At 42.0% G+C, this 12,672-nt stretch overlaps 1 protein-coding gene across 2 annotated transcripts in view; it reads left to right on the plus strand.

Moving 5' to 3' along the window:
* The first annotated feature begins 981 nt into the window (after positions 1-981).
* The window catches only part of SLF2 (SMC5-SMC6 complex localization factor 2), a 31,853-nt gene continuing 20,162 nt past the window's right edge, over positions 982-12,672 (plus strand). Inside the window, exons 1-5 of one of the 2 annotated variants that reach the window (XM_026069685.1) lie at positions 982-1,238; positions 6,500-6,543; positions 7,005-7,717; positions 9,908-9,965; positions 10,566-11,731. In XM_026069685.1, the coding sequence (XP_025925470.1) occupies positions 1,129-1,238; positions 6,500-6,543; positions 7,005-7,717; positions 9,908-9,965; positions 10,566-11,731 (2,091 nt within the window). In that variant the 5' untranslated portion in view covers positions 982-1,128. The remainder of the gene's footprint in view (positions 1,239-6,499; positions 6,544-7,004; positions 7,718-9,907; positions 9,966-10,565; positions 11,732-12,672) is intronic. The other variant, XM_026069686.1, reaches the window with a different exon arrangement.

Consider the following 12,672-nt stretch of genomic DNA (forward strand, 5'->3'; position numbering starts at 1 on the left):
TTCAACAAAATGCCTCAACCTTCTGTGCCATTGCTAGGAAGAAGGAAGCTTCATTCATGTTGCCTGATACTTTTGCAGACCAAGGGCAGAAACCAGCTCATGAGATGCCTAGTTTTAATGGTTAAAAGCAATAGTGTCAAGATTTTTGGGGGACTACTTTTACTGCTATTTTTTTATAGAGACTAATTTTGTAGCACATAGGCCAAGTGTTAAATGTGCATGGGACCAAGCAGCAGTAGGCTTTCTCTAAGCTTGATTGTCTAGRCCTGCCTTGCATACCTGGCTCTTCAGCTTGCCTGGTCCAGCTCTCCCACCCTGGGCTGAGTAGTTTGAAACCTGCTAGGGTGAAACCTATGGTAATTCACACAGGATGCCTTTTAAAGAAAAGAGCTGAAAGTGCAGCCCAGAGCTTGGACACCAGGCTGGGATGAAGAAGGCACAGGTCTGAGTGGTTTGGGGGATGTTATGGCTGGTTTCAGCCACCTTTCAGCTAGTTTCCCACCTTTTTAAGCTTCAAAACCTGCCCTCCTCAAGAGGGCAAGGGGCGGTTAATGGCGTCTGCCACTCGTGATGGTGGTCTGGGGGGGGAGGGGGAAGCAGGCCGCCCCTGAGGGGGCAACCGCGGGCGGGAAGAGGGGGGCGAGTGCGGGGGCCGGGGCGGCTCAGCGAGGCGGAGACGTCCCTGAGGGCGGCCAGGGCGGTGCGACCCCTGACGGGAGGCCGCGGAGGCGGCGACGCCACCGGCGAGGGGAGGGGCGGGGCCGGCTTGCGCGCCTTCCGCGCGCGCACCAATCAGCGAGCGGGAAGCGGGGCGGGAGGGGCGCGCGAGACCAAGGCGCCAAGCCGCCCTTTCTCGGCTGGGAGGGGAAGGGTGCTCCGCCACCCGCAGCCAATCGCGACAGCGCGCCGTCTCTCCGTCCCGCCCCCGAGGGGAGTGGGCCAATAGGAGGCGCTACCTCTTCGACCGCTCAGCCAATTGGCGACGGAGGTGGAAGCGCTTCCCCCCGCTTGCTGCCCGCAGCACCCGGAGGCGAGGGTCGCGGTGCCGTCGCCCCTTGCCATGGGGGCGGGAGCGGGCGGCCTCCTCGTTTTCTTCCGCCTCGTGGGGCCTGCTGGGCGCTGCCAGTCATGACCCGGCCGCTGGGCGCGGGCTCGCCGTCGCCGTGCCCGCCCGTCACCACGTCCCGACGCCATTTTAGGCCGGCGGCCGCGGGCAGAGAGACCGCCCGGGACTGCAGGTACCGGTGGGGGGGCGGGCGGGGAGACGGAGACGCGGGTGTCGGCGGCGGCCGCGGGGCTGTATGGCGCCCGGCCAGCAGGGGCGCACTTCCGCGGCGATGGCGGCTCCCGGCATGCAGTGCGYGGCGGGCGGGCGCGGCTCCCGGCATGCTCTGCTTCCCCCCCCGCCTGCAGGGGGCGCCCGCGCTGGCGGCGGCAGCTCCCAGCATGCACCGCTCCCGGGGGCCATGGCCGCYGTCCCGGGGGGCCGCTCCGCCTGTCGCCGGCGGCTGCTGTCCTCTCGCCTCGCGGCGCGGGGCTTGAGGCGCTTTTCTGGGCGCTGTCCTTCCACCGCGGCAGATGGGGGCTCCCTCGGCACCCCGGCAGGGGTTGCCGGTGGCCCAGGGCAGCTGGTGCCCACCGGTTGCCCGTAGGCCCCTTCTCTTGCCCTTGTGTTTATTCGGTGCTGGTAGTTCAGAGGCCAAGGTGAAAGGTGTCTGATAGCCAGGGAACCTGATAGGTGTACCGAGAAAATGATACCCGGCCAAAGACCGGCCAGCATCTTCAGCACGTCGTTCAAATTATGAGTCCTCCCCTGTGTGTTGAAGTCTTAAATTTCCGTGTTTGTTAGCAAGTCTATCTTTAGAGCTGGGCTTCAGCAGCTCAGATGTAAAGAGAGAACTTCAGTCTCGAGGCAACTTCAGTTGCGAGTCAGTGGGCACAAACTGAAACACAGACAATTCCATCTGAACATGAGGAAAAACTTCTTCACTGTGAGGGTGACAGAGCACTRGAACAGGTAGCCCAGAGAGGTTGTGGAGTCTCCTTCTCTGGAGATATTCAAAACCCRCCTGGACATGATCCTGTGCAACGTGCTGTAGGTGACCCTGCTTGAGCAGGGGTGTTGGACTAGATGATCTCCAGAGGTCCCTTCCAACCTCAACCATTCTGTGATTCTGTCTTTAATTCTGCTCTTGATCCTGTTCCAGCTGTGGACTGTTAATGATGCTGTAGGAGAAGGTCTCTAATGAAGGCAGTGGTGGTTGGTGACAGTTTTTAGATGTGATAAATCTGTCCAGCTGTTGCACATCTGAGTTCTGCTAAAGACTTGATAAGTTTTTCATAGGCTGCTGAGTTAAATAAGTTTTGTTCCTTGCAGTACAAAGGAAGCCTTAAGTTCTTATGCTATAAGCAGCACYTTATTTTGTTCTGTGTCCGGTTTTGATAGCGCTAACCTTTGGAGGAAAGGGAGGAGATAAAACTTCAGTTTTTTTTCTGTGTTACTTCCTGCATGGGAAACTGAAACTACTACGGAGACTTTGATTTGTTGCCTATGAGTTTTTCAAGACATCTTTCCTCTAAGAAAAAATTTGCATTCTGTTATATTGCGGTCATGTAGAAGACCATTAAGAGGTTTTAGGTATGACTTTCTCTTTTGTTTTTTTGTTGCTTCTGTAGTGGTTTCAAAGTGGCTTCATTTTGTCAAASATGGAGTTATATTGTGTAGTGTATTCCTACTTTGTATGACTCTACTTTTTCTGAGCTATCRATGGTGGTGTTTCCAGCACAGATTTTAAAAAATGTGCACTGTTTTTATCCAATCACAGATAGCTGTTGATATGGCTATAAACAACAATTATTTTTAAAGAGTTCTTTGGATTTAATCTGCTTAACAAGTGAAAGAACTTTCTCTTTCCTTCCTTAAAGGTGTTGTGCACTTAATTTTGAAAGGCTTRCTAGCTGCATCTTCTATCTGTGGCTTTTTTTGTGTCAAGTGATATCATGTGTTTGTGGTTTCTTGCCTTTTCTCATCCAGAGGTTTTTTTAGTGGTCTCTCTGGAGTCTCACTTAAGACGAGACTTCACAAAAAATGGTTGAATAATTTTTAGTGCTGATAAATATGTTTTGCTGAATTTATATATTTTGCTGAAAAGCATAAACCAAAGCTATGTTTTGTTGACAAAGGTACATTAAACAACTGCAAATTATTTCCTTTCATATCATGTAGAAGAATGAAAAATAGTATTGTTTTATCAGTTCTTCAGTCTTAAGGACTGATTTGACTTCTTATTAAAATAATAACGGAAATCTTCCTGTGAACAGCCTGTGAACAGGTATGTCCTGTTCACATGGAAAAATCACATGTTCTKTTCATGTTTTCATACCTATGAAAAGCAAGTTGGAGAGCGCAGTATTTTCTCACATTCCTTCTTGTAGTCACRTGCTTCCTTTTTTTCATCTTTTGCTTTTATTTGAGGTTTCTAGTACACTTCCTTGTCTGAGGTGCAGTACAGCACTTGAGAAACTATCATCCGGTTTTCGTTGGACAGCTCCTATCCCTTGTGCTTCCAAAAAGCAGAATAGCAAATACAAAATAGAAAACGTTGATGGTTAAGCCCTGTAAAACAAAAAGCCTAAGACAGATCACTTTGTACTCAAGTTAAACTTCTAATGTGGGGAAAAAAAAACTTTTTCTAAAGATAATGCCTCTGGGCTCTCAGTTGTGTTATACAAGGCTGTATACAAATATGAAACCAATCTGAATTTTGTTACAAAGCTCTTGCATTTAGAATAAAAAACAATACAACAGTGAGATAGTGGATGTGGGAGAAAGATAAGCAGTCATTTGACATCAGTGGCTGGAGAAAGAAGGAAGAGGACAGAAGAAGGCTTTTGTTTTGTTTTTCAGTGCGGAGAAAGGATCTACAAGGTAACTGAAGATAAGGTTTGGACTGCAGATAAGGTTTTAATCTGGAAGGAGAAGCACAATTGCTTTCTTAGGAAAACAAGAGTTCTGGAAAGATTTGTAGTGCAGAAAGCCGCTGCCACTGGATGACTTCCCATCTACGAGAGCAGCCACAAGCAAGTGTTGGGAATGTCCTGGGAAGGGCAAGGGCCAGAGAGCCCTGCTGTGAGAAGGGAAGGCAGGAGCGCYGGAGCAGAGCACAGTGTAGAACGGAAAGGCAGATCAGTCAGCAACAGCAACGACGGTGAATAAACGCTTTGAAATTTTGCCTTTTGACTCTTCTGTTGAACTGAAGTTTGTGAACCCTTTTGCTTCGGCATGGTGGAAAAAGGGAGATGTTCTGACCTGCATCAAATTAAGTTGCGGATGGGTTGGAGAGTAAATCTCTGACCAGTAGTTTTTCTGCCCTCTTCAGAAAGCCAAAAAGACTGTTTTACGTGGTCACATGCTCTGATTACCCGTGGCTTTCTTGAGTTACAGTACACTAAAATGCAGTGCTTGACAGTTGTCTGCTTTCTGTATTTGTGTGTGCGAAAAATGCAGAAATTGTGTTATGAAATGTGACAGTTAAAGTAATATGCTTACAGAAAGATTCAAAATGCAAGCTGAGTTTGAATAAGTGAGCTTTGGGATCTTCTGGCTCAAACTTCAAAGCTAGTTTTTGGGGCTGTGAAAGCACAGTCATATAGATGCTTTAAAATATTAGCTTAGAATCTGCAATAAATAGTTTTAGCCTTTGTAATCACTGTTATGCAGACAGTAACCATATAGCTATGTGTTTTGGAAAGCAGAGAATGATTATAAAATACATAGAAAGGTCTTAAAGAAATCTGTATTATTCTTGCTGTTCTCGCACCAATATCTTGTTTGAAACTTGAAGAGARAAATTTACAGAACAAGCAAAAGTATAACCTTGAAATTAGCAGTAAACTTCCTTACTATGTGGAAGAAGATGAAGATAGTGAGTTCATAGTTCTTAAGTGTAGACTGGTATTTTAATGCTCAAACTGTGCATCATTCAGACATTCTGTCCATTTTCAGAAATAAAGTTCACAGAGAAATGCCTTGATGTTCTCACATCCCAGGTGTTTTTTGATAGGAAACCACCCCTGGTTTAAAGTTCTTAATTATCTTGCTGGGTATATGTAAAATAAGGTGGCTGTAGAACRCTGTTTGTGCGTTGGAAGCCAGAAGAGACCCTTAACGTGTATCAAAAGATGCTGCTGGCATGTGTGTTCTGTTTTGCATGGGGCAGGGCCAGCAGGAGCTCTTGCTGGGAAGGCTGATAAGGTAGGAATGTGCATCCCAGTCTGTCACCAGCTGTATGAAAAAAGCAAGGAACAGTGATGCACAAGTTGTTTTGGGCCTTTAGAGGAAAGTTACAGGATTAGTTGAACTTTACAACTTGTAGAGCTGTGTAACCATATTTGATTGCAACTGATAATGTACTGAAGAGGGTTTGGTCCTTGATGGTTATTGTTATGGCCACCTCCTTCCACTGTAACACTTTCTCAGTTTGTAACTTTTAAAAAGTTTTTTTTCCTGCCAAAGTTTGTATCGGAGTGAAATTTTAATAAAATTTTGATAGAAGTGGCATAACTGGCATTTTTAGAAGATTTATTTTCTCTGTGCTTTGGAATGAGAGCTTGAATTTAAGTGGATGACTTTGACATGTAATTTGCTATTCCCTAGAAAAAAATCCTCTGTTTATTCAAGGTAAGGCTGTTGAGGGAAAAAAACCTCTCAGCTGATACTATGCTCTTTATAGACTTACTAGAAATGAACARGTAAGTTCTTTAAAGAGGGTCAGCATTAAATATGCACGTTGCTAGGTGTAAGGAGGGTCGTGTTTTTGTCATTCAAGTTACTAAGGGTATGGAGTCAGTTGCTATGGTGTGCTGATTTACTAGATCACAGGTGCTAAAAGAGAGGAGAATCCAGTTCCCACCACCTTCCTTCTTGCCCTCCACTGTGCTGGCGCTGGCCTTTCCATGAACAAATAAAATTTGTTAATCTAACGGAAAACACAAGTTTTGGGGGCAGGGTGTTGAACTGGCGATTAATTTGTTGCTCATAGAATAGCAGATCAGGCAGTGTGATCGTAGCCTTAAAAAATAAAAATAAAAAACAGTTACTGGCTAAAAATGTTGACAGTGGGGATGCAGAGACTGTAAACAAGGTATTGGCGAGTTCTCCTCTGGGATGCTGAGTACAGCTGAGGTCAATCCTATTTAAGAAAGATGAGCTTAAGCTAGAAGGGTTGTGAAGATTTACTGCGATGATGAAAGAAACTGGTTAAGAAAGGAAACAGACAGTTTGGCTTTGTTGGCCTTGCAGAATGAAGCGTGGAAGGCAATGATGATGCTTTCTCCACTATGTCAGAAAAATAAACTCCAAAATGGAATGAGAGGTTCCGGCATAAAAATGTTTCTGTAGGAATTGCAAAATTACCTCACTGTAGTTTTACTGATATTTTCTGCATGGGCATTTATGTATTACTATCTTAAGAGATAATACTTATGTTTTTTTCTTCAGAAACCAGTCCATTACAGAATTCTTCAAACCAGTTTTAAAACAAGGTAAATGTCTGTCTTTTTTTAATAGATGTTTATATATGAGTTTTAATTATACAAGAATGCTGAAGTTTAGTCCAATCTCATTCCAAACTGAAACAGCGATATATCAGCTTACCAAATACATCAAAATGAACAATATAAAAAAATTAATATAAATGTAACTTAATTTTATACTAAAATGAATCTCCTTAAATGGGGATGGTTATTAGTTTAAAATTGTTCTCTCACATGTTTGGGCTAGGTGGTTTATAATAACTGAAGCTGTAGCATAGATCATGCAAGTCTTATCTGATGTGAAATAAGTTGTGTAGTGCTGGTGTATATCAAGTGTGATTAAGTAAATTCATTTTTGGATTGTGTGTATGAGAGAGAGAAAGAGGTAAAATATCAAGTAATACAGTCCAATAGGGAAATTATTCTCTTCAATATTGTGATTGTGAATAATTCATCTTTTCCTCTCTTAGACCTTGGCCATAAAGACAGAACTGCGTTGTGTTCACCAGACAGAGGAAATGTAAAAGATGGAGGAATCGGACTGTCGGCTTTATGTGCTGAACGATTTGAAAAGAAAGTGTCCTCTCCACAGCAAGTTAGAAGAAAAAAGATGCCAGTCCAAACACCAAACACAAGTCCTGGGCTAGATGCCTTTCGAAGAGGCGTTAAGGGAAAAAAGGACAATGTAAACCCGYTGGAGAACAGCAGAGCGTGCAGGGCATTGAGTTCAGTGTATCCTAAGGTTGTGATTCAAAAACTCCTCGTGACTGCAGGGTCTCCCAGCTGTTTGTTGGCCAAAAAGGATAAAATTGTCAAGCAAGAACAGGGAAGAAATGAGAAGTGTCCGGGTGTAACAAGGACACCGTTGTCTTGTGGAAATAGTTGGGAACAGAAGGCTGACTGTATGGATCCAGAAGAGACCAGTTCAGATTCTGACAAATGGGTTTCATCATTAGAAGCTGATACGCGCAAAACTTGTGCTAGAAATAATGGCAACGTGAGCAACGCATCTCTGTGCCAAAACCCAGGGCATTCCGTGAAATTGCCGTGTGCTCCAAGTGACCCTCCATTTAGGCTGTCACTGGAAGCTCTCTGCAGAGAAAGAAAGCGGAAGAAACATAGAATGAAACATTCTAAGCTACATCCAGTAAAGCCATTCTCAGGAACAAGTTTACCACATCAGGTATGCTTAAAAGGGTCATTAAGGCTTCAAATCTGTGACACCTTTTTTAAGGTAGGGTAAGATTCTTGGTGCTGCCTCTTTCAGGTGTAACAGAAGTTTATGTTCTTTTCTCTCTGTAACTTTTAAGTCATGCTTGGGTAAGCTGATTAACTATTTTAAACTGAATGAGAAAACCTGGCTTGAAAGCAGTCAATTCAAAATGGGAAAATACTTAGGCTGGGTTAGGTTTACACTAAAGCATCCACTGTTTTACTACAGTTTGCTTTGTGCCTGGCCTTTTTTTCTGGGAATTTTTTTTTTTTTTTTTATATCTATTTATGTAGCTCTTGTAACAACACTTAAATGCTTACACTAGCTAATCTGTAAGTTAGCTGGAAGGATAATAGATTTAAACAGCTGGAAATCTCTAATCTAATACCTATCTATTCCTGTTAAAGAGTCAAACTTTTTAAAAATAAAATATACCAAAATGTCCTTGCACAGACAGCAGCTGTGTAAAGCTTACCAGTCAGCTCTTTTCAAGAGCTGCTGCTGCCTTTGACGCTCTGTTCTGTGCGTAGGGCCTGGTGGCAGGTTAATCCCAACTAAGTTAGGCCTGCTTCTCTATCCCACTCTCCCTGTCTTGCCCTACCCAGATGCCTGTGACCAGGCCCCTCTCTTTGCAAGCCCTGCTGCTTGTGCAACTGAACAGTGAGCCAGCACGTGGTTTAGTATATATAAAAAATGTCATTCAATTAAAATACAACCCCCCCCCMCACACGATTTAGAATGGTTGCATTTAACAAACTGCTATGCGTGTGTTGGATGCTGTGTGTGTTTTGACAGACTAAGTTTGATGGTTAATACTTCCTTTGCTTAACGGAAAGTTTTAGCTATAGTTAGAAAATCATATCGACGGTTTTTGGTCACTCTGGGATGAACGAAGTTCCTCCTGTTCACTGTATAAGCTTTCCCGCATCCTCAGCTGGTTCCGCTCTGAATTAATTGTTTCACATACTGAGATAAAAAAGCTCTCTTTCAACTTACAGTTGATTTAGCCCTTCAACCAACTCTGGTTTTATCTGCTAACTTGCGGACTACACCAAATTTGTTGGTTTGTCATTTTTTAAATTTTTTTACCAAATAGAAAAACATTTGAAAATCTTTTTGTTAAATCTGTTTTTATAGATTGTAATGGATTGTGGTCTTTATAAATTGGCTATTTCAAATTAAAAGCTTTTTTTAAATTTAAAATAAACCATTTAAAGAAATGGTTAACTTCTATTTGTCTTAGATAAGGTCTTTTTCTTCAGTGGAACAACATAAACTCCCTGTGTAGCTGTCTCAGGAAGAGTTTTCTTTGGGAGGGACTGGGTAAAATGCTTTGATAATTCCCCTCTCTTGATGATGAGCTTGAGTGCCATGACAGTTCTAGTGATGGAAATCAATGCAAGCTTGAAAATGCAATGAAATTTAAATTGTAACTGTTGYAGAGATAATGTTTTATTGCAAATAATCATGTTTCCTCACAGTGCAGTTTAGGGAACACCAGTGATACAGTTTTCCTGCCTGACAATTTTCCACTAGTTGCAGTTAGTAGCAGTTCAAGTTTGTTCACTTAAGCCACAATACTTGMACAGAGATGGCGGTGGTCCTATTAAGTACGTTGTATTTCATTCTAGGTTGAATTATTTATACTTTCTTTACCAATCATGCAAGTGCTTTAACGGGTGGTTGGTTACTTGCAAGGAAGATGACTGTGTGTCTCTTAAAAATGTGTTATGAATGGAACGTAAAAGGTGGGTTAGCTTGTGTCTGCTTAGCGCCACCCCACCCCCRTTTCCTTGTGTGTGGTTACCATCTTTTTGTTATCCAAGTTCCTCAGGCCTCCTGAGGAAAGCCACCTGGGCTGTGTCTCTCAGATAGCTCAGGGAGGCAAGAACCTAATTGCATTAATTATCACTGAAGGTAGAGAGATTTAGAGCCAGAGGCAGATCTGAAGAAAAGGTATAAAAACTGTTTTTGGAGCAGTCCTTTTGGTGAGATCTTTGTAGCTGTGTTTTAAGTGTGTCCTGGAATAAAGTATGTTATCATGTTTTTTGGGGGGGGGGACAGTCTGTGCTGGACTCGACACTTGACACAGGACAGCATCCTGCTTTTAATGTTTAAATTATGCCACTAACTTTTTATCTCCTCCATCTTTATTTTTAGGGAAATGGATGTCCCTTGAGAAAAAGATCACATTCTGCTTCATGGGAGACTGCCTCAGGTAGAAGCAGTGCCGATAATATGGAATTAATTATTTAATCACGTTCATCACTTAATGTCTCTTTTTTTAAAGTCTTTTCTCTTGAAGTTACATTTTGCTGCTATGTGTATGTAGCTGAACTAGTTGAACTCTTTACTTTTGACGTGTATTATGACAGTCATGAGCAAGGAAAATAAAGTTGAAAGTGACCTCATAAAGAGGATTATTTTGGTAATATGATTCAGGTGACTAGAACAGTTTCCATATGATTTCAGGGATTCAAACTGCAGTGACAGCAGTTAAAAGTAGTTTGTAATTAATTAGCAGAAATATGTAGAATTTAATGTACTTTTCAGAAATGATCTGATGCAAGTCTGTTGTAAAGAATAAATCCAGTTAAACTCTCTCAAAAAAATCTACTGCTGTCTAGTCAGGGTTATTTCTACTATATGGGCAAGTCTAAAAGTAATTTGGGATTTTAATGAAAAACAAGTGTTAAATAACTTAATGAGAAGTGGGGTTTTTTTTTTTTTTTTTTTTTTTTTTGTCTCAAGCCTGTTATAGTTTTGACTTATTTTATAAAAATTGAAGTGGTTTACTGTTTTTAAACACTTTTTATAGATGACCCATCTCAGTCAAAGCACGTTTCAAAACCTGAGGCATCTTCTCCAAATCTGAGACCGTCGCCTGAAAAAGCCACCGTTATGTGGAAAAGCCAGTCTTTTCCATCACTCTGCCTTAGTTCTAAGATGTCTTCTAGTCCATCCAAACAAAAGGACTTTCCTGGAAAAAGAAAATGCACTGCCATGAATTTGGATGCAAACAGTTCAAATCAATCTGTGGTAGCAAGTTTGAATGACCCTCTTTTTAGTAGGTCATCTGAACAGTGCAGAAATAGGAAGTCTGACTTTGTGAAAAACAGGCTCTTAAAGTCTCCACGTAATGGTGTTGTGCAGCTAATGGAGGCTGCTGCTCTACCCAGACATGATTCTGCTCTTTCAGAGGAATATCTTGACTCAAGCCATGAAAATGAGAAAAATAATTCCTCCTCTGTAGGTTTGTCATCTTCATATTCTGCACACAGTCCTAATAAAAATAACCATGTTTCTGTTGTGGATACCAAAGAAAATCAATTGCAGGTGACCCACTCACGCTTTTTCTTGGAAAAGTCCCTTTCTCTTTCTCAGGAAAAAACTACTGTGTTGCCTTCTTTCCACCACTTAACTCAAACAAACACTGTATTCACAAAAGACGTGAAATCTCGTCTTCAAAATGCTAACTTATCTCAGGTATTGGATGCTACGAAGCAGCAAGATGGAGAAAGACCAGAAGGACCTGTGCTTCATGAAGCTGATAGTACTGAACTTGGCAACAGTTTACCAAAACCAAAAGGGAAAACATTAGAAAATACTTCCAATTTGCGTTCAGTGGAAGGTCCTGGGAAACTTGCACTCTCACAAGAGATTGGTAAAATTGCTCCCTGTTCATTACCTTTTAAAGAAGGGTGTGTGGAAAGTGGCCAGATGTCTTCACAGCTCTCAGGAGAGTTGAAAGTTGAAAACACCTGTATAGAGACATCTAAGCTGAATAGCAAATCAAAGAGCAGCATTGATAGTGAAGATGAGAGTTTGGAATGCGATCTAGATGATGATGATGATGATGAAGAAATATTCTTGCCATTAGAAGAAATTCTGTCTTCAAGTCCCCAGCCACAGACGGGAGCCCTGGAAGGAGACTGTCTTGAGAATCTTTCGCAGGACACCATGAGTCCATCACTGAAGCTTCCTGTAAGTGGCAAAAAAAAAAAACCCAAATGCATCACGTCAGCTTCGTTACATTGTGGTTTGGTGGCTTGCTTTTTTCACTTTTTGGTATGACTTTTTTTGTGTATTTTAAATGCGTGAAAACTCAGGAATATTTGCCTTCAAAACTGATTACTCAGCTTACTTAATGGTCCTATAGTGTACAGTGCGATATAGTCAGAAAAAAGTGCTTGTTATTACACTTGTGCTTGGAATGGCTGAATGATGATTCATACGATGAGGTTACAGTAGCTGTATTCTTTTGGTGKTTTTCAGGAGTTTCATTTTTGTGTTTTCCCTCTAAAGGAAAAGGGGAAAAATTATGTTTAGATGTATGGGATTTAATGTTTTCATCTTTCTGATCAGGCAAGATTTTTGAGTTATTTATCCTTGTTAATGATTTGTGCTTCTYAAAAAGCTTGAGTTCTTGACCTATAAATGTAGTATTTTCTTTGAGGCCCAACTACTGGAGTTTGAATTTCYTGGTATTTCAAACAGTTAAATGCCTTCTCCTGCTCACAAGTGATGGATGGAAGAAGTATTTGAATCCCAGTTTACAGGATATTGTGGTGATGAATTCATCTGCATTTTTAAAAGTTAGCTATTTGTTCAATAACAAATTGGTTGCTATTTTAAAGTTTTATGGTAAATTAATGGTTTGCTTAATGGYTTAATTTGGAAAGTGCTGCACTAGAACTTAATGTAGCACTCCTAACAAAGTCGATACAGTTTGGAAGTGAATGCATTTGAATAAAATCTTTCAAAGTGAGAAATAAAGCTGCAGTTAGCAGAATAACTGTATAAATACTCTTTCCCTTCCCTTCTCCCATTTTTAAATCCCTGAAGTAGTTTATTATGTTGCCTGGATTTCTTTTAAAAGCTTCTCCATAGGCAGATGTTGAGCAGCCATAATTATTTTATCTGTC

The sequence above is a fragment of the Apteryx rowi genome, unplaced genomic scaffold, assembly GCF_003343035.1.
Source record: "Apteryx rowi isolate R43461 unplaced genomic scaffold, aptRow1 scaffold_3, whole genome shotgun sequence".
Taxonomy (NCBI): domain Eukaryota; kingdom Metazoa; phylum Chordata; class Aves; order Apterygiformes; family Apterygidae; genus Apteryx; species Apteryx rowi.